At 52.5% G+C, this 23,675-nt stretch overlaps 1 protein-coding gene across 2 annotated transcripts; it reads left to right on the plus strand.

The window, feature by feature from the left end:
• The first annotated feature begins 153 nt into the window (after nucleotides 1-153).
• STAT2 (signal transducer and activator of transcription 2) lies at nucleotides 154-23,652 on the plus strand. 2 transcript variants are annotated; one of them, XM_004601931.3, is made up of 24 exons: nucleotides 154-269; nucleotides 3,172-3,315; nucleotides 3,889-4,042; nucleotides 4,584-4,679; nucleotides 5,031-5,120; nucleotides 5,213-5,288; nucleotides 7,081-7,166; nucleotides 7,292-7,440; nucleotides 12,491-12,649; nucleotides 12,767-12,859; nucleotides 13,642-13,701; nucleotides 14,225-14,245; nucleotides 14,444-14,537; nucleotides 15,862-15,909; nucleotides 15,995-16,078; nucleotides 16,393-16,491; nucleotides 16,586-16,721; nucleotides 16,833-16,885; nucleotides 16,994-17,088; nucleotides 18,154-18,290; nucleotides 18,441-18,623; nucleotides 18,976-19,033; nucleotides 21,015-21,298; nucleotides 21,503-23,652. In XM_004601931.3, the coding sequence occupies exons 2-24, from the start codon at nucleotides 3,185-3,187 to the stop codon at nucleotides 21,625-21,627; spliced, it is 2,511 nt and encodes an 836-aa protein (XP_004601988.2). In that variant the 5' UTR covers nucleotides 154-269; nucleotides 3,172-3,184; the 3' UTR covers nucleotides 21,628-23,652. The 2 variants fall into 2 exon arrangements, with proteins under 2 accessions (XP_004601988.2, XP_054982988.1); XM_055127013.1 differs by having other exon boundaries at nucleotides 5,034-5,120.
• The last annotated feature ends 23 nt before the right edge of the window (nucleotides 23,653-23,675 follow it).

A 23,675-nucleotide genomic window follows, 5' to 3' on the forward strand; every position in this document is an offset into this window, starting at 1 on the left:
AGCCGGCGCCTCACCAATGAACTGCACCTCTGGGGGAGGAGCCTAATAAACCGGCCGGCGGGGATTGGGTGCCCGGCTGGGAGAGGCGTGCTCCGGGGTTGGGACGGGACGCTCCAGCGAAGGGGCGGGGCGGGGCGGGGCTAGGGGCGGACTTGGGGCGGGGCGAGACCGAGGGTGCTGCGGGAAGCTGGGTGCTCCGTGCTCCCTCCTGGTTCCCGGAAACCTACACCTGAGCTTCAGAAGATCGAGGGGACTGGGACCCTAACCAGGTACGCATCCCCTGCCCGGAGAGGGTGCGCGGGGGTGGCGGTGCAGGCGGGCGCGCATTTCGGATCGAGTCGGGGATTTACGGGATCCGCTCGCGGGGTGTCAGCCACTTTCCCCAGGTGAAAATAGGAGATGTCACCTGCTGCTTCCTGGAGCTCCTCCTCCCTAGCTCCCCGTGGCCAGCAAAACTTGACATTGCCACCTTGGTTCAGTGTTTTATGCATTTATTCTCTCGTCTGTTAGTTGTGGTCTTCACCAAAAATTTCCAAAGGTAGGGCAGATTTATCTTCCCTTATTTGGTATGTTAACGTGCGTCAAGTACGGGGCTGGGAGATGGCTCCGAGGTTGCAGCCTTTGCATGCGTGAGCCCGTGGGTGCGTGCGGGGGAGCAGAACCAGCACAGAGGCCAAAATAGCCTCTGAGCGCCAAAGGTGTGGCCCCAAAGCGAAAAATAAAATTTTAGTAAGGTACAGAAAGGTGTGGGCTGGAGCGATAGCACAGAGGGTAGGGCGTTCGTCTTGCACCGGGTTGGATTCCTCCGTCCCTCTCGGAGAGCCCGGCAAGCTATCGAGAGTACCCCGCCCCCGCGGCAGAGCCTAACAAGCTATATGCCAAAAACAGTAACAAGTTTCACAATGTGGAGACGTTACTGGTGCCCGCTCAAGCAAATCGATGAGCAACGGGATGACAGTAATGACAGTGAGAGTGATACAGTGATACAGAAAGGTGAAACTGTTTGCATAAAAAAAAAATTTATTTCAGAGGCTGGAGCAGTAGCACAGCGGGTAGGGCATTTGCCTTGCACACGGCCCACCCGGGTTCTATTCCCAGCATCCCATATGGTCCCCTGAGCATCACCAGGAGTTAGTTCCTGAGTGCATGAGCCAGGAGTAACCCCTGTGCATCGCGGGGTGTGACCCAAAAAGAAAAAAAAAATGGGGGGGCCAGAGAGATATATCATACGGGGGTTAAGTGCTTGCCTTGCACATGGCAAACCTGGGTTCAGTCTCTGGCACCCCACATGGTCCCCTGAGCTCCACCAGGAATAACCCCTGAGTATCGCCAGATGTAACCCAAAAAACAAAACAACAAGAAAAATCACAATGGGGGCTGGAGCAATAGCACAGCGGGTAGGGCGTTTGCCTTGCATGCAACCGACCCGGGTTCGATTTCCAGCATCCTGTATGGTCCCCCGAGCACCGCCAGGAGTAATTCCTGAGTGCATGAGCCAGAAGTAACCCCTGTGCATTGCCAGGTGTGACCCAAAAAGCAAAAAAAAAAAAAAAATCACAATGGTTATAATAAAAAATAAATAGGAAGTCAGAATCCTGTATATGATTATGATTATGAAGGACCCCCTTCATAATCTCAGCTTCCCTTCCACTCCCTCTTGTTTCTGTTCTCCTCAGTAAAATCTTTTTCTGCAAATAAGTAACAAAAGAAACACTAAAAGCAAAAACAAAGTAAATGCTCTAGCATAAATGAATACAAATAAATTTAAATTAAATTCACTGAAGGGGACAGCCGAAGTGGTAAAAACACCTTTATGTTAAGTTGGATGATGGATAGTGGAAAATCTTTTCCTATTCACCCTACTTCAGTGCATGTTGGAAAATTGTCACCAAAACAAAAATGCCCACAGACTAGTCTATTTTGTTTTGGCTTTTGGACCAAGCCCAGCAATGCTCAGGGATTATGCTTGGTTCTACACTTAAAAATTACTCTTTGCAGTGCCCAAGGGACTATATGGGATGCCAAGGCTGAAACTTGAGTCACAAAGATGCAAGGCAAATACCCTACTTGCGGTACTATCACTCTGGCGCCCACATACTGGAATTCTAAAATTGTTCTCAGCAAACTAATAATTTTGATTACTTCCAGAAGGGAACAGAAGGTACCAATGTTTGAAGGGGGAGCTGGGGAGCAACATCAAAGGGCTACTGCATACTTTGCATCCTGGAAGTCAGGTTCAGTCTTCAGCACTGCATGGTCTCCGGTGGGGCGGGGGGAGCGGGGGTAGGAGAAATGGAAGTGGGGGTCTGTGTAGATTTTTGTTCTGTATTTTTTGGTTTTGGCTTTTTGGGTCACACCCAGCGATGCTCAGGGGTTACTCCTGGCACTGCACTCAGGAATTACTCCTGGTGGTGCTCGGGGGCCCATATGGGATGCCGGGGATTGAACCCTGGTCGGCCACATGCAAGGCAAATGCCCTACCTGCTGTATTATCACTCTGACCCCTTGTCCTGTATTTATAAAGCTGATTAATTTTTGGAGGTTCTGATTTTTGTTTTTGTTTTGTTTGGGGTCACACCCTTCTGGCTCAGTGCTTGGGGTGGTCACTCCTGGCCATTCTTGGGAGACCATGTACTACTGGGGATCAAAGCCAATGCTCCTGCATGCAAATCTCCCAGCCCTAAAAATCATAATTTATAATAGTAAACTACAACTAGAAGGGCCAGAGACATAATACAGGAATTGAGGCACTTGCCTTATAAGCAGCCAGCCCTCATTCACTCCCCAGTACCACATAATGGCCCCTGAGCATCACTGGGCGTGACTCCTGAGCAGAGAGCTAGGAATGGCCCCTACATACCACCACGTGTGCCCCCCCCCAACCAACCAGTCAGCCAACTAAAACAAAAAGCAGTCAGAAAACTAGATGATCTAGTCCAGTGAAAATTCTCATTGAGGGGCTCAGGCGATAGTGCAGTGGATGCTGGGGTACTAGCCTTACCTGTGGCCGACCTGGGTTTGATCCCTGGCATTCCATATGGTCCCCCGACCACTGCCAGGAGTGATTCCTGAGTGCAGAGCCGTGAGGAGGCCCTAAGCATTGCCAGCGTGAACCAAAAATATAAAAGAGAATGAAAGAACGTTCTAATTGATTCATCTTTTATCCTTCAGATTCAGACCCAACATGGCTCAGTGGGAGATGCTGCAGAATCTCGAGAGCCCGTTTAAGGATGAGCTGCACATGCTCTATATAGACAGCCTCCTGCCGATGGTTGTTCGGAAGCACTTGGCCGTCTGGATTGAAGACCAGAACTGGTGAGGCCTTGAAGAAACTGGGCTATGACCAATATCATTTCTTTTTTTTTTTTCTTTTTGGGTCACACCCGGCAATGTGCAGGGGTTACTCCTGGCTCTGCACTCAGGAATTACTCCTGGCAGTGCTCGGGGGACCATATGGGATGCTGGGAATCGAACCCAGGTCGGCCGCGTGCAAGGCAAATGCCCTACCCGCTGTGTTATTGCTCCAGCCCGACCAATATCATTTCTTTATTCTGTTTTGTTTTTTGTTTATTTTGTTTGGTTTGGATTTTAACTTTGTTTTTGTTTTTTTTTTGGGGTGTGGGGGACACGCGGCATTGCTCATGGGTTACTCCTCTGTACATAGGAATTACTCCTGGTGGGGCTCAGGGGACTATCTAGGATGCCAGGGATCGAACCAGGGTCCGCTGCATGCAAGGCAAACTCTCTACCCACTGTTCTAGGACTCCAGCCAGGACTGATGTCATTTCTTTCTCTGGGGACCCCAGGAGACCTTGGTGACAACAAAGGCAGGGAGGTATTGGAGAGACCAGAGCAGAGACACTAATCCTTGTCCTTTCTGGTACCCAGGGATCAGGCTGCACTGGGCAGAGACGAGGCCAAGGCTAACTTGCTCTTCTTTCACTTCCTGGAACAACTGACCAACGAGCTGGGCAGCTGCAGTTCGGACTCTCAGTGCATGTTGCTGAGGCACAATTTGCGCAAAGTGCATCGGGAAATCCAGGTGCTGGGGGGACTCCGGAAGAACAGATGGAAATAAGAGCTGGGTGGAGAGGGGGTGGTGTAGGGTATGCTACAGTAGGACCTGGGAGACAAAAGCATGGGGACAGAGCTGGGGAGCAGGGGACAGAGTGGAACTTGAGGGATCACTGGCAAAGGACCGAGTCCAGATGACACTGTTGAGAGGAGGCTCAGTTTGAGGGAACCCGTGGGAAAAGGAGATGGACTAGAGGCCCTAGAGGGGGTGGGGCAAGGGGAGTCACTGGTAGGGACTGTCTGGAATGACAGTTTTTTGTTTTGTTTTGTTTTGTTTTTTTGCTTTTTGGGTCATGCCTGGCGATGCACAGGGGCTACTCCTGGCTTTACACTCAGGAATTACCCCTGGCGGTGCTCAGGGGACCCTATGGGATGCTGGGAATCGAACCCGGGTTGGCCGCGTGCAAGGCAAAGGCCCTACCCACTGTGCTATTGCTCCAGCCCCTGGAGTGACAGTTTTGAAGTTGAATTGTTGATTGGCTCAGCTTTTTTCTCTTTCTCTACCACAGGCCTTGCCCAACGCCAATATGCAGCTGGCCGAAATGATCTTTAACCTCCTTCGGGAAGAAAAACAAATTTTGATCCAGGCTCAGATGGCTCAGTCGGTGAGAATAATTCAGGGGCGGGAACGCTGGAGTCGAGAGAAGCTGTAGAAAGGACCCAGGGGGGGCTGGAGTGATAGCATAGCGGGTAGGGCGTTTGCCTTGCATGCGGCCGACCTGGGTTCAAATCCCAGCATCCCATATGGTCCCCTGAGCATGGCCAGGGGTAATTCCTGAGTGCAGAGCCAGGAGTACCCCTGTGCATCGCCAGGTGTGACCCCCCCCAAAAAAAAAAAGGACCCAGGGATTCTGTGTCTGGACAAGATCTGCCTCCATCCAGAGACAGACATTCCTAGCCTGGATTTCAGGAATGACAGCTCAGAGGTGATATGTTCTGAGAGCGTTTCATTTCAGAAGCAAGAAGAGCCAGTCCCCGAAGCCCCGGTGGAGAGACGGCAGCATGAAATCGAATCCCGGACGGTGGAACTAAGGACCATGATGAAGGTTGGTGGATGTGGCGAGAGGCAGGTTGGCCAGGGCTCAGCCCGACTCCTCCCTCCAAAGTCGCCTCCGTCTGGGTTTCTTCCCGTCTACAGGACCTGGATAAAGCCATGGTAGACTTGAATACCCTGCAGAGCACCTTCTCCTTCCGCTTCAAGAACCATAATCAAGGTAGGAAGCACATGAGGGGCGGGAGAAATACAAGTGTCTTCCAGAAGCAGGGACCACCCTGAGCCCCTCCTTGGTGGCTCCAAGCCTGACATGCAAACTTGGAAGTGCCCAAGTATGTGGTGGGGTTTGGTCTTGGGGGGGTTGTGGCTGAGTGACAGCTGGTATGTATTAGTGGAAATCCAGGGAAAATGGCCTTGACCGGTCCACTTAGGACCATTCAGAATTCTCTCTAGGACCTAGAAGTGCCTGCGCCTTGCTTCCTTTCCCCTTCACTTTCCTTCAAAATTTCCTTCTTTGGGGGGCTGGAGCGATAGCACAGTGGGTAGGGCGTTTGCCTTGCACGCGGCCGACCCGGGTTCGATTCCCAGCATTCCATATGGTCCCTTAGCACTGCCAGGGGTAATTCCTGAGTTCAGAGCCAGGAGTGACCCCTGTGCATTGCCGGGTGTGACCCAAAAGGCAAAAAAAAAAAAAAAAAAAAAAAAAAAGAAAGAAAGAAATTCCCTTCTTTGGGGCCAGAGTGATAGTACAGCAAGTAGGGCTCTTGCCTTGCAGACAGCTCCCCGCCTCTCCCTATTATCCCCCAAGCTTGCCAGGAGTGGTCCCTGAGCACAGTCAGGAGTAAGCCCTGAGCACTTGCTGGGTGCGCCCCCTCCCCAACACACCCCCCTCAAAAAAATAAATAAATAAATTCCCTTCTTGGACCAGAGATATCTCAACAGACTGAGCTGAGGTTTAAGGCCCAGTACTTCGTGGTCCCCCCAACCCGCCAAGCACCACCAGAGTGACCCCCAGGCACAGGGCTAGCATCCCCATTCCCCCACAAGTACTGCAGCTGTGGCCCCAAATCAGAAAAAAAAAATCCTGGGCGAGAGAGATAGTACAGAGATTAAAGCACTCACCTCACAGTGCTTCAAATCCCAGCACCATACCTGGTCCTCAAGCATCACCAGCTGTGCTGAATCCAGAGCCAGGTGTGGCCCCTGAGCACTGCTGGTTGTGCCCTCCTGAAATTAAACAAAATAATAATTTAAAAAATTTAGATTACTGGGGGCTGGAGCAATAGCACAGCGGGTAGGGCATTTGCCTTGTACGCAGCCGACCCGGGTTCGATTCCCAGCATCCCCTATGGTCCCCTGAGCACCGCCAGTGGTGATTCCTGAGTGCAGAGTCAGGAGTGACCCCTGTGCATCGCCGGGCGTGACCCAGAAAGAAAAAAAAATATTTAGATTACTTCCCTGGTGGGGAATCAACCCCGGTCTCCCGCGTGACAGGCAGGGATACTCACCACTAAACTAACGAGGACAGCTATAGCACAGCGGGTAGGGCGTTTGCCTTGCACACAGCCAACCCAGGTTCGAATCCTCCACCCCTCTCCGAGAGCCCGGCAAGCAACCGAGAGTATCCTGCTCACACGGCAGAGCCTGGCAAGCTCCCCGTGACATATTTGATATGCCAAAAACAGTCACAACAAGTCTCACAATGGAGACGTTACTCGAGCAAATCAATGAGCAACAGGATGATAGTGATACAGTAACAGTGAATAATTAAAAAAAAAAATTCCCCCTCTGGGTGAGAAAGAAGAGAAGAAAGAGCTCAGGTAGGGGCCAGAGTGATCCCCAGCATCCCCTAGGGTCCCCCCAAACACCACCAGAAATGATTCCTGAGTACAGAGACAGGAATAACCCTTAAGCATCACCAGGTATATCCATCCCCCTCCCCCACCCCCCGCAAAAAAAAAAAAAAAAAGAGCCTGAGATCTGAGTGCGTGTCTGCCTCTGTCCCCATCCAGTGAAGAAGTCCCTTCTGAACTCGGAGCATGAGACGCTGCGTCAGATGCTGCAGCAAACTGCCAATGCACTGGACAGAACTAGGAAGGTGGGAAGCAGAAGAAGAGGGCAGAGGGCAGCGGGTGGGGGTGGGCGAGGCCGCTGGAGAGCGGCTGGTGGCCACGAGAGGTGCTCAGTGCTCGGTGCTCAGGGCTTACGCGCAGTCTTCCCTAGGAGGTGCTGGATGCCTTCAAATCCCTGCAAGGCCGATTAACCACCCTGGTTGACCTCCTGCTGCCCAAGCTGGAGGAGTGGAAGGTCCAGCAGCAGAAAGCCTGTATCGGAGCCCCTCTGCACTGTGACTTGGGGCAGCTGGAGCAGTGGTGAGAGGCTCCCCCTCCCCACCCCACGCCCGCCCGGGCCCTCGTCCTAACCAGCCCCACACACTGGGCTTTAGCCCAGATAAGTGTAAGTGTGGTGATAAGTCTTCCTCTCCCTCATCTCTGCCCCCGCCCCCAGTGCCACCCCCCGACCCTTATCTGACTGCAGCTACATGCTGTTCTTCATTTGCTGTTATTGTTGGTGTTTGGGGGGTTTTGTTATTGTTTTGCGGGGAAGGGAGTTGGGGCCACGCCAGGCAATGCTCGAGGATTATTTCTGGCTCTGCACTCAGGAATCACTCCTGGAGATGCTTAGGGGACCGTGAGGGATATGGGGATCGAACCTGGGTTGGCCACAAGCAAGGCAAGTGTCCTCCCCACTGTCTTATCTCTCCAGCCCTCCTGTTGGTGTTTTTTGTTTTGTGCTTTCAGGACCTCCCACATGGAAAGCAGGTGCCCTACCAGTATAGGGTGTTAGGACCAAACTCAGGTCCACCTCTTTCAAGGCAAACACCGTACTATACTGTCTCTCCAACCCCATATAGGCTCTACTTCTGGGCCATATTTCTGGTATACAGTTTAAGCTATTTAAAATACATTACACCTCTTCAGATAAATTGAAAGTAAGTGTAGAGGGCTGGAGAAATAGCACAGCGGGTAGGGCATTTGCCTTGCACGCGGCCAACCTGGCTTCGATTCCCAGCATCCCACATGGTCCCCCGAGCACCACCAGGAGTAATTCCTGAGTGCAGAGCCAGGAGTTAACACCTGTGCGTCGCCAGGTGTGACCCAAAAAGCAAAAAAAAAAAAAAAAAGTTTATAGTGTTTAAGGTAGAAAAATAAGTATTTTTGTTGGCTGGGCTCATGAGAAACACCCAGCCGTGCTAAGGGACTGCTCTCTGTTTGGTATTTGGGGACCATGCAGTGCTGGGAATCGATCTCCAGCCTTCTGCATGCAAAGTCTGCACTCAGTTGGCTGAATTACCTCTCCAGCACCACTATAAGTATTTAAATTGTAGTTTTAAGCATATCTGTCAACTGGCACAGGGGAAAGGGGGTGTTGGTAAACTGTAGGGGATTTCTTGCTAGACAGAATTGCAGTATATCACCTCCTAGTTACATCTTTGTTTATATCCTGAATTATTTCTGTAACATAAATTCACAGAAATATTTATTATGGGGGTGGAAAGATAGTATGGGTTTGATCCCTCACATCCCATATAGTCCCCCAAGCACCGCCAGGAGTAATTACTGAGTGCAGAGCCAGGAGTAACCCATGAGCATCACCAGTTGAGGCCTGGAAAATGTTGTTCAAATGTATTTCCTGGGGCTGGAGCAATAGCATAGCGGGTAGGGTGTTTGCCTTGCACGCAGCCAACCCGGATTCAATTCCCGACATCCCATATGGTCCTCTGAGCACTGCCAGGAGTAATTCCTGAGTGCAAAGCCAGGAGTAACCCCATGCATCACCAGGTGTGACCCAAAAAGCAAAAAAAAAAAATGTATTTCCTTTGGGGGGCCCAGGCAGTAGTACAGTGAGTAGGGAATTTGCTTTGCATAGAGCTGATCCAGTGTCTATCCCTGGTATGTTATTGTCCCCTAAGTGCCACCAGGAGTGATCCCTGAGCACAGTGCCAGGAGTAAGCTCTAAGAATCACTGGACAGGGGCTGGAGTGATAGCACAGCGGGTAGGGCATTTGCCTTGTACGCGGCCGACCTGGGTTCAAATCCCAGCATCCCATATGGTCCCCTGAGCACCGCTAGGGGTAATTCCTGAGTGCAGAGCCAGGAGTAACCCCTGTGCATCGCCAGGTGTGACCCAAAAAGCAAAAAAAAAAAAAAAAAAATCACTGGACATGACTCCCCTCAAGAAAGTTTTTCCTGGGGCTGTAGCGATAGCATGGCAGGTAGGGCGTTTGCCTTGCACATGGCCGACCCGGGTTCGAATCCCAGCATCCCATATGGTCCCCTGAGCACCGCCAGGAGTAATTTCTGAGTGTAGAACCAGGAGTAATCCCTGTGCATCGCCGGGTGTGACCCAAAAAGCAAAAAAAAAAAAAAAAAAAAAAAGGAAAGTTTTTATTTCTTTTGGCTGTTTGTGGTACTGTATTAGACCTAGGGCTTCATACACACCAGGAAAGTGCTCTGCCACTGTGCTACATCTCTGGCCCCTATATTTCTTCTCTTGGTAGTGGTTGTGTTTAACAATTTGTTTCTTTGTTTTCAGTAGAAAGAGGCTTGGTTTTGATTTTTGTTTTCTTTTTTTGCTTTTTTCTCATTATAAATCTAAACTGTATATTGATTTTAAAATTTTGCTGGAAGGATAGTTAATTCCTGTTCAATCCCCAGCACCACATCTGGTCCTCAGCATTGCTTGGAGTGAGTCATTACTCCTTGGTGTAAAACAAAACTGTACCACTGTATCACTGTCATCCCATTGTTCATCAATTTACTTGAGCGGGCACCAGTAATGTCTCGATTCGTCCCAGCCCTGTGATTTTAGCAGCCTGTCCTTACTTGTCTTTCCCAATGATTCGAAGCCCTTTCGGGGTCAGGGGAGTGAGACATGATATTGTTACTGTTTTGGGCATATCAAATACGCCACGGGCAGCTTGCCAAAACTAAAAAAAATTTTCAGTAAATAAATATTTTTTACATTTTTCAAAAAAAGTTGAGCCTAGCATTGAGAAAGTAGCTCAAAAGCTGAAGCAAGGGGGGCTGGAGTCATAGCACAGCGGGTAGGGCATTTGCCTTGCACGCGGCCGACCCAGGTTTGATTCCCAGCATCCCATATGGTCCCCTGAGCAGCGCCAGGGGTAATTCCTGAGTGCAGAGCCAGGAGTGACCCCTGTGCATCACCGAGTGTGACCCAAGAAGCAAAAAAAAAAAAAAAAAAGCTGAAGCAAGGACTAGAGCAAGAGCCAGCGGGTAGGGCACTTCCCTTGCACAGGGCGGACCCCAGTTCAATCCCTGGAACCCCACATAGTGCCCTGAGCCCTCCAGGAATGATCCCTGAATGCAGAGTCAGAAGTAAGCCCTGAGTATCACCCGATGTGACCCCAAACCAAAGAAGCTGGAGCATAGGCTTTGAATATGGGAACCCCGGTTTGATCCCCAGGACTTGCATAACCCCCAAGGCACCACTGGGAGGGGCTCTCCTGGGCAGTGTGGTAGTGGCAGCCCGTGAGCACAGCTGGGTGTGGCCCTGGAAGGAGAAAATAGTTGCGCCTCTATCATTTGAATGGTTATATAATAGCCCAATGGAGTCGTTACTGGTGCCCGTTTGAGCAAATCGATGAGCAACGGGATGACAGTGATACAGTGATAATAGCCCATGATCTGATGTGCTGTCATTTATGCACCTAATACATATCCTCTCTAACTCAACAAAGCTTCCTTGCTTGTTTGTCCTTGTTCATTTGTCTGTGTCCTTAGGCTGTATCTTAGACATGGAGTACTGTGAAGTGTGCATACATCTTTTGAGACTTCTTTGTTTTGTTTTGTTTTGGTTTGTTTTGGTTTTGCTTGCTTTCAGGGTCACACCCAGCGATGCTCAGGGGTTACTCTGCACTCAGGAATGGTGGTGCTTGGGGGACCACATGGGGTGCCGGGGATTGAACTTGGGTCGACCATGTGCAAGGCAAATGACTCCCTACCCGCTGTGCTATTGCTCTGCCCCAAGACTTCTTTGTTCTTGTATCATTTGGAAGGGGGGCACCTCCCAGTGGTGCTCAAGATGCCCAGGGGCCCCAGCGGTGATTCTCAGCCAAACAGGCCCTCAGTTCAATGCAGGGGCCTGAGCATGAGATGCTGCTTCCACCCCCCAGTGCTGGGGGTACCCAGGCCACTACCAAGCACTCCAGGGCCACAGCCAGCAGTGTGGGGGCCCCCTCAGGGGCCTCCAGAGCTGCATCTGTGATGTCCAGGAAACTGTGCCAGATACAGATGTTGAGAACCAACCCTGGATGGGAGCCCTAACCACACTGCCTCCCAACCCCTACTATGTCTTTGAGGATCTTGTTTTTGTTTTGATTTTGTCCTGTTTGGGGGGCTATGTTTGATAGTGTTTGGGGCTTAACCCCTAGTCAGCTGTGTACAAGGCAGAGGGCCTTACCTGCTATACCAGTTCTCATTGTTACTATTTTTAATTGTTCACGGTAGCACTGTCGTCCCGTTGCTCATCGATTTCCTCAAGCGGGCACCAGTAACGTCTCCATCGTGAGATTTGTTGTTACTGTTTTTGGCATATCGAATACGCCATGGGGAGCTTGCCTGGCTCCGCCATGCGGGCTGGGTACTCTCGGTAGCTTGCCGGGCTCTCCGAGAGGGATGGAGGAATCGAACCTGGGTCAGCCGAGTGCAAGGCAAACGCCCTGCCGCTGTGCTATCACTACAGTAAAGTACTGAAGTTAAAAGGATGGATTGTGTAGTCAGACTACCTGGGATCCTATCCAGTTCATCTCTTACTAGTTGTATGACCTTGGTCATGTCACTTAACCTGCCTCAGTTTTAACATCAGTAAAATGGGGATAACATTGCCTACACATAAGGCTGGCATAGGCTTAATTGCATTCATATGAGGGAAGTAGTTATTTTAGTATGTTAATAATTAGGACAGCGGGTAGGGCATTCGCCTTGCATGCAGTCGACCCAGGTTTGATTCCTCTGCCCCTCTCGAAGAGCCCGGCAAGCTCCCGAGAGTATCTCGCCTGCACGGCAGAGCCTGGCAGGCCTACCCGTGGTGTATTTGATATGCCAAAAACAGTAACAAGTCTCACAATGGAGACGTTACTGGTGCTCACTGGAGCAAATCTATGAGCAATGGGATGACAGTGCTACAGTGATTTTTTTACATGAAAAAGACTGGTTTTATTTCTTGGCTTATGCGTCGTGTCGAATGATCTTTCAGATCCTTATTTGGGTTTTTTGTTTCGTTTTTTCATTGACCTCCATCCATTTCCGATGCGACACAGAGTTATAGGGAAGCTTTCAGAGCCTCTTCGAGTGCTCCAGGAAGCTCACTCACTAGTGTTCCCGGGATTTTAACAACCAGGTTCACAGCTGCAGCCAAGATGCTGTTTGACCTGCGGCAGCGGCTGAAGGAGCTGAAGGAGATGAGTCTGGAAGTGCGCTACTCTACGGACGCCGTCCACAAAGGGGTGGGGCTGCTGGACGCCAGCGTCACCGAGCTGCTGCAGCGGCTGCTCCACAGGTGTCCCGAGCAGGCGGGCCGGGGGCGGGGCCGGGGGCGGGGCGGAGCCGGGGGCGGGGCCAGAGGGCAGGCACCAGGGGCTAACCCGGTGTCACTCCTCGGTGTCTGTGTGTGCAGGGCCTTTGTGGTAGAAACCCAACCCTGCATGTCTCAGATGCCCCATCGGCCCCTCATCCTCAAGACGGGCAGCAAGTTCACCGTCCGAATAAGGTTGGTGACAGCCCACGTCACGCCTGCTTCCTTTTGCCCTGCACAGTTCGCTCCCTGGCCTTATAGAGCTTCTCACTCCTAGTCTTTTCTCTCCTTTTTCTCTTAGTCTGCTACCTCATTTAAATTGCTTTTCCCTTAAAAAGAAATTTATTTTTACGGGGCCGGAGCGATAGCACAGCGGGGAGGGCGTTTGCCTTGCGTGCAGTCGACTCAGGTTCGAATCCCAGCATCCCATGGGGTCCCCTGAGCACCGCCAGGAGGAATTCCTGAGTACAGAGCCAGGAGGAACCCCTGTGCATCGCTGGGTGTGACCCAAAAAGCAAAAAAAAAAAAAAATTTAAATTTATGTTAAGCGCTGTGGTTTACAATACTGTTCATGGTGGGGTTTTGTGTCTAACCCTTTCCAGCACTTTCCAGACCCTTTTCAGTCTCCACCAACATGTCCCCTTCCCTCCACCATTGTCCCCGTGACCCCACCACCCACTCCCTGTGGTCAGCTTCCTACTGAAAACCAGTTCTCAGTTTCTGGCTCCTCTGAGCATTTGTAATTCCCCCAATGTATTGTTTTGTGCTCCACATCTGAGCGAGATCATCCTCTCTCTCGTTCTGACTAGCTCCACTCAGCGTGACGCTCTCCCGATCTGTCCAGGTCGCAGCACACTGCTTGGTTTCACCTTCCAGCCCAGCACCTCGCCTAATCCTTATCTCTTTCAAACATGGGGCCTCCCTGGGAGATTTCAGGGAGATTGACCACTCTCCCCCTCTCCATCCCTCTCCTCCAGGCTGCTGGTGAGACTTCAAGAAAGCAATGAGTTACTCGCCGCAGAAGCCTTCATTGACAGGTTAACTGGGGCCGGTGACAGCGGGACCAAAAAGTGGCCAAGATACGGCCTGGTGATGGGGAGGAACTACCCGCTCTGTCTAAGAGTGCTCGGGGCAGGGCTGGAGTGATAGCACAGCGGGGAGGGCGTTTGCCTTGCACGCTCCCGACCCGGGTTCAATCCCCAGCATCCCAAGCACCGACAGGAGTAATTCCTGAGTACAGAGCCAGGAGTAACCCTGTGCATGGCCGGTGTGACCCCCCCCCCCAAAAAAAAAGAGTGCTTAGGACTCTGTCCCTCCCCCTCCACCCCTACCCGTAGAAATCATACTTCACCCCTCTTGAGAGCTGACTCGGTAGCATGCATTTAATTTGGATTGGAGCCCCCAAGCTAAGCACCAGGGGAGTCCAGAGGAGGGAACCAGCTCAAGGAGATGTCGCCCCCTCTCCAGAGCATAAGCTGTCGGCTTGAATCTGATCCCAACAGCCAGACTTCTCCCTTCTGTACTGTTTTGCCTCCTAACGCCTTCTGTGTTTCTTCCCAGGAATCCTTCGCAGTCGCAAGGGTAGGTGTCTGACAAGGACGCTGCAAATCTCTGTGCCACGTGAGCCACATAATTACCGGGAGGCACAAACATGGAATTGGATGGAGGCTGGACAAAAGGAGCGGGGGAAGGCTGGGGTACAGTGGAATGTTGTTTTCCCTTGAGGGTTTTGAATCACCCTGCTCTTATTTTCCATCTACTTTCTTCCTCTTGGCATAGCTTCCGGAAATTCAACATTTGCACTTCAAGCCAGAAAACTCTGACCCCCGTGAGAGGAAAGACTGATGGCTTAATTTGGGACTTTGGCTACATGGTAAGAAGGGCTCGATTTTGGTTTGTGGGTGTTTTGTTTTATTTTTGTTTTTTAATTGTTTTTGTTTTTTGGTGGGGACATGGGGTGGGGTTTGGGCACAGTAGGCAGTGCTCATGGGCTTCTCCTGGCTCTGTGCTCAGGAGTAACCCCCTGGTAGTGCTTGGGGGACTATACCTGGTGCCAGGGATGTAATGGGGTGGGAACGGGGATTGGGGAGGTGTCAGCCATGTGCAAGGCAAACGCCTCCGCCCCTGGAGTATCTTTTGGCCAAGAGGGGTGAGTCACTTAAATGTTTTGGCCTTTTTTTGTTTTGTTTTGGGGGTGTTGCTCCCAGTGGTGCTCAGGGACTACTCCTGACCCATTTCGTGGAAAACGTTACGAGTAACGCTCCATGGACCATGCGGTGCCGGGATCAAATCCATGCCTCCCACATGCAAAGCTCATGCTCAGCCCTTTGAGCTAGCTCTCTGGCCCGAGTTTACTTGTATTTTTTCCAGGGCTGGAGCCATAGTACGGCGGGTAGGGCGTTTGCCTTGCATGCAGCCAGCCCAGGTTCCATCACAGCATCCCATAGGGTCCCCCAAGCCCTGTCAGGAGTGATTCCTGAATGCAGAGCCAGGAGTAATCCCTGAGCATCGCTGAATGTGACTCAAAAAAAACCAAAAATAACTGTTTGTGTGTGTATGGGGGGGTGATGGGGTTTGAACCCAGAGCTTTACCCATGGGAGGCAATATACACTGAGCCCAGTAACTTTAACTCTCTAGGGGAGTGACTTAGGTACAAAGTAACAGTTACTGTCACTGTCATCCCGTTGCTCATCAATTTGCTCAAGCGGTCACCAGTAACATCTCCATTGTGAGACTTGTTGTTACTGTTTTTGGCATATCAAATACGCCACGGGGAGCTTGCCAGGCTCTGCCGCGCGGGCGGGATACTCTTGGTAGCTTGCCCGGCTCTCTGAGAGGGGCGGTGGATTCGAACCTGGGTCGGCTGTGTGCAAGGCAAACGCCCTACCCGCTGTGCTATCGCTCCAGCCCAAAGTAACAGTATTGGAGGTAAATTTCCAAACACTGGTAAATCTCGAGGTCAAAATTAGGATACGGAGGAGTTGGAGCATTACTACAGCGGGTAGGGCTCTGGCCTTGCACGTGATCTGCATGTGACAGACCCACGATCAATCTCTGGCATCCCATTTGGTCCTATGAGCACTGCCATGAGTGATCTCTGAGCACCTCTGGGTGTGGCCCAAAAGCAAACCAGAGAGCCAGGCTATAAAGCCCCCGGTGGTCCTGCGCTGAGACTTCGCTCTCCCTTCATTCACAGACTCTGGTGGAGCAGCGTTCAGGAGGCTCAGGAAAGAGCACCAGTAAGGTGATGCCGGGACAGAGGAGTGGGAGGATCGTGGGGGGGACGTTTCCAGGGGATCCTTTTGTCACTTTGTCTTGGATCGTCCCAGGGACTGCTGGCTGTGACTGAGGAACTGCACATCATCAGCTTCACGGTCAAATACACCTACCAGGGGCTGGAGCAGGAGTTGAAAGTGAGTGAAAACACTGGAGCCCTAGAAGTACAGTCGAGCGGGGCATTTATCTGCCGACCCAGGTTCGATCCCCAACATCCCGACATCCCGTGTGGTGTCCCCTGAGCACCACCAGGAGTCACCCCTGAGCATCGCCAGGTGTGGCCCCCAAACGAGCAAACCAGCCAAGTGAGTGTAGATGGAAGGCAGGGAGAGGCGAAACCAAGCAGAGAGAAGACGCGGGAGGGGCCCCCCCAGGGAGGCCTCGCAGGTGGGCTGTTGCCCAGTGCCCCGTTGTAAAGGAGCGTTCGTCCTCTGGACCCCCCTCTGCTCAGACGGACACCCTGCCCGTGGTGATCATCTCGAACATGAACCAGCTCTCCCTTGCCTGGGCCTCCATCCTCTGGTTCAATCTGCTCAGCTCCAACCCCCAAGTAAGAGGTGGGCGGGCCCCAGCGGTGGAGGGCGGAGGGTGGGGAGGCGGGGAAGACCCTGCCTCCCATCTCTCCCCCTCTCCCACCCCTGCAGCATCAGCAGTTCTTCTCCAGCCCCTGCAAGGCGCCCTGGAGCGCGCTGGGCCAAGCTCTCAGCTGGCAGTTCTCCTCCTACATCGGCCGAGGCCTCAACCAGGAGCAGCTGCACATGCTGAAAAACAAGTTGTTCGGTAGAGGCCGTCTCTGCCCTCTGGGTGCCCGGGGACCAGTCCCCTGCCCTCCCCAGCCCGGGGGCGCCCCTGGCCCTGCCCCTGCACTCACTGAAGTCTGTTTGCTTGCAGGGAAGAACGTGAAGTCCGAGGATGCGGCGCTGTCCTGGGCTGACTTCGTGAAGGTAATACCCAGCCCCTGGTGTCCAGCCCGGCAAACACTCGCCCTTCCCCGCACCCTTCCCCGCAGCGGGGGACCTTCCGCCACCCCCCTTCTTCCTTTTCTCATTCAGCGAGACAGCCCCCCTGGCAGACTGCCATTCTGGATATGGCTGGACAAAATTCTGGAACTGGTGCACGATCACCTCAGGGACCTCTGGAATGATGGGTGAGGCTTTCCTGGGCGTCCCTTCCTTCCTCCTCCACTGACCCGAGTCATCCCGGACGGAGAGGGGACTCTGCGCCCTCATGTGGCAAACAGAGAAAGTGCAGGAGCTGGTGCAAAGTCACACCCCTGCGCCTTTGCAGGGAAGGCTTATGTGTCAAGTGTCTTCTGTGTTTCACAGCCTTCTGGTGCTTTCATGAATTCCTTTTATTTATTTATTTGTTTGTTTGTTTGTTTGCTTGCTTTTTGGGTCACACCCAGCATTGCTCAGGGGTTCCTCCTGGCTCCGCACTCAGAAATTACTCCTGGCGGTGCTCAGGGGACCATATAGGATGCTGAGGATCGAACCCGGGGTCGGCCACATGCAAGGCAAATGTCCTCCCCGCTGTGCTATAGCTCCAGGCGCCCCCTTTTTTCTTCTGATCATATGTAGTACTGGGATTCGAACTAGGGTTGGCCACATGCAAAGCAAGCACCTTAACCCCCCTACTATCTCTCTGGTCTCGCGCAAGGCAGTTCATCTCTGTGATCTCACACCTCACACCTCACCCCTCCTCTAACCCAGGAAGGTAGTTCTGACTTGCCGAGAGGGAACCATTTATAAAATGGCTGAGCCAGGGACAAAATGGGAGCAAGGAGAGGCCGGGGAGATAGCACAGGGGGGAGGCACTTAACTTGCCTTCTGCACGGCCCTCCCAAGTTCTGTCCCCAGTACCACGTTCTCTGGCCCGAAGCCCTCCTAGGCGGTGATCCCTGAGGCAGAGCCAGGAGTAAACTCCTCGGCCAGCCATGTCGACCCCCCAAAAAAGAGGAGGGATGACAAAGAGCTAGGGAGAGGGCATTTCTTTTTCTTTTTTTTTTCCGGTTTTTGGGTCACACCCTGGCAATGCACAGGGGTTCCTCCTGGCTCATGCACTCAGGAATTATTCCTGGCGGTGCTCGGGGGACCCTCTGGGATGCTGGGATTCGAACCCAGGTCGGCCGCGTGCAAGGCAAACGCCCTACCCACTGTGCTGTCGCTCCAGCCCCGGAGAGGGCATTTCTTCACCGCGGCTTTCTGTGCTCCAGATTCATCATGGGATTCGTGAGCCGCAGCCAGGAGCGCCGGCTGCTAAAGAAATCCGTGTCTGGCACCTTCCTGCTCCGCTTCAGCGAGACGTCAGAAGGGGGCATCACCTGCTCGTGGGTGGAGCACCAGGATGATGGTCAGCTGCCCTGCTCTGTCCTTGCTGCCCCTCTGCCACCCCTTGGCCTCCCTGGCGTTGTCTTACAGCCCTGGACAGCCAAGAGCGGCAGCCCCCAGCCCAGCCTCTGCCCTCTAGCTTGACAGTTGTGTGTGTCCCCCCGCCCCCCAGATAAAGAGGCCATCTACTCGGTGCAGCCGTACACCAAGGAAGTGCTACAGAGGCTCCCGCTGACCGAGATCATCCGCCACTACCAGCTGCTGACCGCGGAGAACATCCCCGAGAACCCGCTGCGCTTCCTCTACCCCCGAATGCCCCGGGATGAGGCTTTTGGTCGCTACTACAGGGAGAAAGGTGGGATCATTGCCAGACCTGGCTGGCAGGGTTCGAGGGATTCCCAGGCGTCCACAGACCTGACTCCTTCCTTCCAGACAGGGAACCCCCATATCCAGAGAAGCCCCAGGATTTGTCCCTGGGACGCTGGTAGCTGATGGGGGAGGTCTGACTGACAGTGCCAATCAACATGAGATGGTCCCCCAGGTACTGCCAGGAGTGTGATTCCTGAGTACAGAGCCCGGAGTAACCCCGGAGCATCGCCGGGTGTGACCCCAAAGCAAAAGAAAAGAACCAGTCGGTGTAAGGGGGGGACCTTGTGCTCTGTGCCCAACCCACTGACTTCTGCTCTTTCCTTGGATGTGCCCCTCAGTTGACCTCCAGGAACAGAAGAAATACCTGAAGCACAAGCTCATTGTGGTTTCTAACAGGTGAGATTTGAATCTCCACCTGCACTCTGGACTGCACTGTCCTATCTAGGACCCTGATAGCCCATTTTAGATTATTTTCCCAGATTCTCTGATTATAATGGTCAAGATCTTTGTAAGCAATCTGCTTACACCCAGCATGATACTAGATTTTTTTAGAGCTTTTTTTATAAAAAAAAAAATGGATGCGAACCCATCAGAGTAGGTAATAACAATAGCCACGTGCTATATTATTATGTGTTAGAATCTGGGCCAAATGTTTTCTGCTCATTTTCTCATTTATTGCGTCTTCTTGATAATTCTAGGAGACAGATAATATTATTGCTTTTGTTTTCAGCTGAGAACACAGTTTTAAGTCCTTTTTTTTTCCCTTGGGCCTCTCCCAGCTGTGCTCAGGGCTTACTCTGACTCTGTGTTTAAGGATCACTCCTGGCCTAGGTTCAGGGGGACCATATGGGGTGCTGGGGATCAAACCCAGGTCAGCTGCATGCAAGGCAAGTGTCCACCTGCTGTACTATCTCTCCGACTTCTTTTTTTTTTTTTTTTTGTCCTTTTCTGAAATTTGCTGTTTGGGCATCACACCCAGTGATGCTAAGGAGGGGATACACCTGCTGTCATGCTTGGGATTGGTCCCTTAGGGGGTGGTCAGTGCTTGGGGAACCAGGCGGTAGCAAGGATCAAACCTAGAGCTCCTGGGGCTGGAGCGATAGCACAGCGGGGAGGGGGTTTGCCTTGCACGCAGCTGACCCAAGTTCGATTCCCAGCATCCCATATGGTCCTCTGAGCACCGCCAGGGGTGATTCCTGAGTGCAGAGCCAGGAGTAACACTTGTGCATTGCTGGGTGTGACCCATAAAGGAAAAAAAAATAGGGGCTGGAGCAATAGCACAGCAGGTAGGGCATTTGCCTTGCACGTGGCCAACCCGGGTTCGATTCCCAACATCCCATGTGGTCCCCTGAGCGCCACCAGGAGTAATTCCTGAGTGCAGAGCCAGGAGTAACCCCTGTGCATCGCCAGGTGTGACCCAAAAAGCAAAAAAAAAAAACAAACCTAGAGCTCCTGCATGTAAGCCAGGTGCTCCGTTCCTTCGAGCCAGCTGCCCAGGCCCCCAAAGCTCTGCTTTCAGTCATCTTATTGCTATCAAGTTGATTAGGTATTATTCCTGCTTTACAGATTGATAACTGTGAGGCATAGAAAGATTGGGCTAGAGTAACACACAGTGAGCCTGGCATTTGCCTTGCACGTGGCCAAACTGGGTTCAATTCAGGTTTCAATTCATACAGCACCCACAGGGTCTCCCAAGCCCCCAGAAGCAAACCCTGAGTGCAGAGCCAGGAGTAAGCCCTGAGCACTGGTGGGTGTGATCAAAACACAAAAAGGGGGACTGGAGCGATAGATGGGGTGGGCATTTGCCTTGCACGCAGCCAGCCCAGGTTCGATCCCCGGCATCCCAGAGGGTCCCCCAGCACCGCTAGGAATAATTCCTGAGTACAGACTCAGGAGTAACCCTGTGCATCACCAGGTGCAACCCAAGACCCCAAACCAAACCAAAAACCCAAAACACAAAAAGGAAATAAAGGAAGATTGAGTAAGTTGCTAGTAAATGATAGTGAATGATGGAGTTGACACCCCAGTAAACCTGCTTCCAAAGCCCCCAGGTTGGGGCTGGAGCGATAGCACAGCGGATAGGGTGTTTGCCTTGCATGCGGCTGACCCGGGTTCAATTCCCAGCATTCCAGATGGTCCCCTGAGCACTGCCAGGAGTAATTCCTGACTGCAGAGCCATGAGTAAGCCCTGAGCATTGCCAGGTGTGACCCAAAAAGGAAAAACAAACAAACAAAGCCCCCTGGTCTTGGGTTCTCTGCTCCATTGCGTTCTTCGCCTTGAAGGAACATTTTCCTTTTCTAGCTTCCTCTGCTCGTCTGTCATTTCTCATTTCCCCAGAGTCACGGGGCCCTGCCCCTGTGTCTGCCTTTCGTCCAGACAGGTGGATGAGCTGCCACAGCCGCCGGAGCTGCTGCCGGGTCTCGAAGAGGTGCTGTCAGACCTGGATGTGGATCTAGCTCCCGAGCCAGGGCCTGGGGTCGACCTGAATCTGAGTCCCTTGCTGGAGTCGGGGCTGGCCATGCAGCTGGACCAGGAGCTCCTGTTAAGCATGCCCAGCCTGAGCCTGGGCGCGGGGCAGAACGGGGAGCCTCTCCCACAGCCCCCCGTGGAGCCAGAATTGCCTCCTGACCTGAGAAACGTGAACACGAAGGGCATGGAAGGTAAGGGAGGCGATGGGAAGAGGGGGGCGCGGCCAATTCCCCTCCCTCACCCGACAGAACCAACGGATCCTTGATTTCCGCTGGCCTCCTGGTACCCCCTGCGGCTCAGGCCTGACCCGCCAGCCGGCCTCCCTCGCTTCCCTCTCGGGGTTGGGGGACTCCTCACCTCGGGTCCCAGCCTGACCCCTCCTCTGCTCTGCCTAGTCTTCAGAAACATGAACATCCACGAAGTCCTGACCAACGGCGACCCGTTATTGTCGGAACAGACCAGCAGGGACGAGGCCGAGGACGGCGTGCGCTCCAACCATTTCTGCACAGCGGGACTTTGATTCCTGCCGACTTCTAGGAACTTTGGGCCACTGTTCTTCTCGTAGCTTTTGCCCCTTCTCTCCCTCTGCCTCGTGATGTTGTTCTCCAAAGGAGAGAAATCAGGGTGTCCCCCCTTCTAAGCTGGGTTGGAGAGAGGGCTCAGAACGATATACAGTAGGTAGGGTGTTTGCCTTGCACATGGACCTGTATTTTATCTCTGGCATTCCCTGTGGTCCATACGGGCTGGAGCGATAGCACAGCGGTAGGGCATTTGCCTTGCACGCTGCTGACTTGGGTTCGATTCCTCCTCCCCTCTCGGAGAGCCCGGCAAGCTACCGAGATTATGGAGCCTGCACAGCAGAGCCTGGCAAGCTACCCGTGCGTATTGGATATGCCAAAAACAGTAACAGTAAGTCTCTCAATGAGAGACGTTACTGGTGCCCGCTCGAACAAATCAATGAGCAATGGGATGATAATGACAGGGTGTTTGCCTTGCACATGGACCTGTATTTTATCTCTGGCATTCCATTTGGTCCCCTGAGTACCACCGGGAGTGATCTCTGAGTACTGAGTACAGGGCAGCAAGCAAGTCCTGAGCACTCCCAGATGTGGGGGAAAAAAATTTTTTTTTTTTTTGAGAGAGAAAGACTTCATTCTCTTCCTGGAAGGGCAGAGATGGTATAGCGGGTAAGGCAGTTTCCTGGCATGTGGCAGACCTAGATGAAACCCCCAGACCACATATGCCCCAAGCTGGCCAGGAATGATCCCTGAGTGTAGGGCCAGGACTAAGTCCTGACTGAGCACTGCCGGGTGTGACAAAAACAAAACAAAAGACAACAAAAAAACCTCCTTCCCCTCGCTCCTGACTCCAGTGCAGCATTTCTTTGTTTCCTGCAGGAACTGAGCGCGTTTGCCTCAGCCCAGTAATGTGAAGCTGCCGCCACGTGAAGGGGCAGGTGGCAGGTTCTCTGTTCTCACCACTCCCCTTCGGGGCTACAGCCATTCCTCCCCTTCAGATGCAGTAGCATGCACTTGCCTCGCGCATGGCTGACCAGGATGCCACCCCCGGTTCAAGCGTCAGATGGTCCCCTGAACACCGCCCGGAGTGATTCCTGAGCACCAAGCCAGGAGGAAGCCCGAGCGCTCAGGGTGTGACCCCAAAGCAAAACTGTAGCACTGTAGCCCTGTCGTCCCGTTGCTCATCGAGTTGCTCGAGCAGGCACCAGTAACGTCTCCAGGGTGAGACTCGTTGTTACTGTTTTTGGATTAACAAAGCAAAACAACCACAGGAAAACAGTCAAACGCTCCTGAGAATCCAGGGGACCGGCGCTGCTGTGCACTGTCACTTCCGCTGCTGGTCTCCAAATCCCCAGTTCAGAAAATTTCTCGTCTCCCATTACCTGGGGACTTGGGGTGAGAATTTAGGCATTGGTCTGTCGAGTGCAGGATAGAATTTGGTATTTGGACTCCGAGAGGCCCAGGAGCAGCAGCCCAGCACTGAGGAAGTAGCTGTGAGCACCTTTGGGTGCAGCCTCCAAACAGAACTGGAAAAAAAATATGGATTCCCTTTCTTCTGTGCAATATATTATTTACCTATTGAAGGGCTTCTGTTCCTTGGGTGTGGACCTGGGCAGAGACCAGCTGCCAGCATCTGAGGAGCGAGCAAATGTATCATGGGACACTGGGCTTGTGTCTAAGTGGGCACCAGTAACGTCACACCTTAGATGCCTTGGACTGCTGCCTTTCCTCTCTGGGTTATGCTTCTACTGTAACTGGAAATGTCAGTTTCCTGCCTGGTGTGTCCAATGACCCGTTTAGAGACAAAACAGAAGCAGCTAACAAGCTTTGCACTAGAGCCAGAGCTATAGTACAGCAGAGAGGGCACTTACCTAGCAAGCAGTCAACCCAGATTCGATCCCTGGCACCCCAGATGGTCCCCCGAACCCACCAGGAGTAAGTGCTGAGGGCAGAGCCAGAAGTAAGCCCTGAGCACTGCCAGATGTGGCCTGAAAATAAAAGTAAATAAACTTTGTACTAAACTTTAAGTATTTCCTCTGAAGGTTATTAC

Source organism: Sorex araneus, chromosome 2, assembly GCF_027595985.1.
Source record: "Sorex araneus isolate mSorAra2 chromosome 2, mSorAra2.pri, whole genome shotgun sequence".
Classification (NCBI taxonomy): domain Eukaryota; kingdom Metazoa; phylum Chordata; class Mammalia; order Eulipotyphla; family Soricidae; genus Sorex; species Sorex araneus.

Bases quoted from the DNA above. Each gene is read 5' to 3' on its own strand.
- STAT2 (XM_004601931.3), top strand. From the start codon at position 3,185: ATGGCTCAGTGGGAGATGCTGCAGAATCTCGAGAGCCCGTTTAAGGAT. The intron at 15,910-15,994 runs GTGATGCCGGGA...GGATCGTCCCAG, and splicing joins CAGGAAAGAGCACCAGTAAG to GGACTGCTGGCTGTGACTGA. The intron at 17,089-18,153 runs GTGAGGCTTTCC...TCTGTGCTCCAG, and splicing joins AGGGACCTCTGGAATGATGG to ATTCATCATGGGATTCGTGA.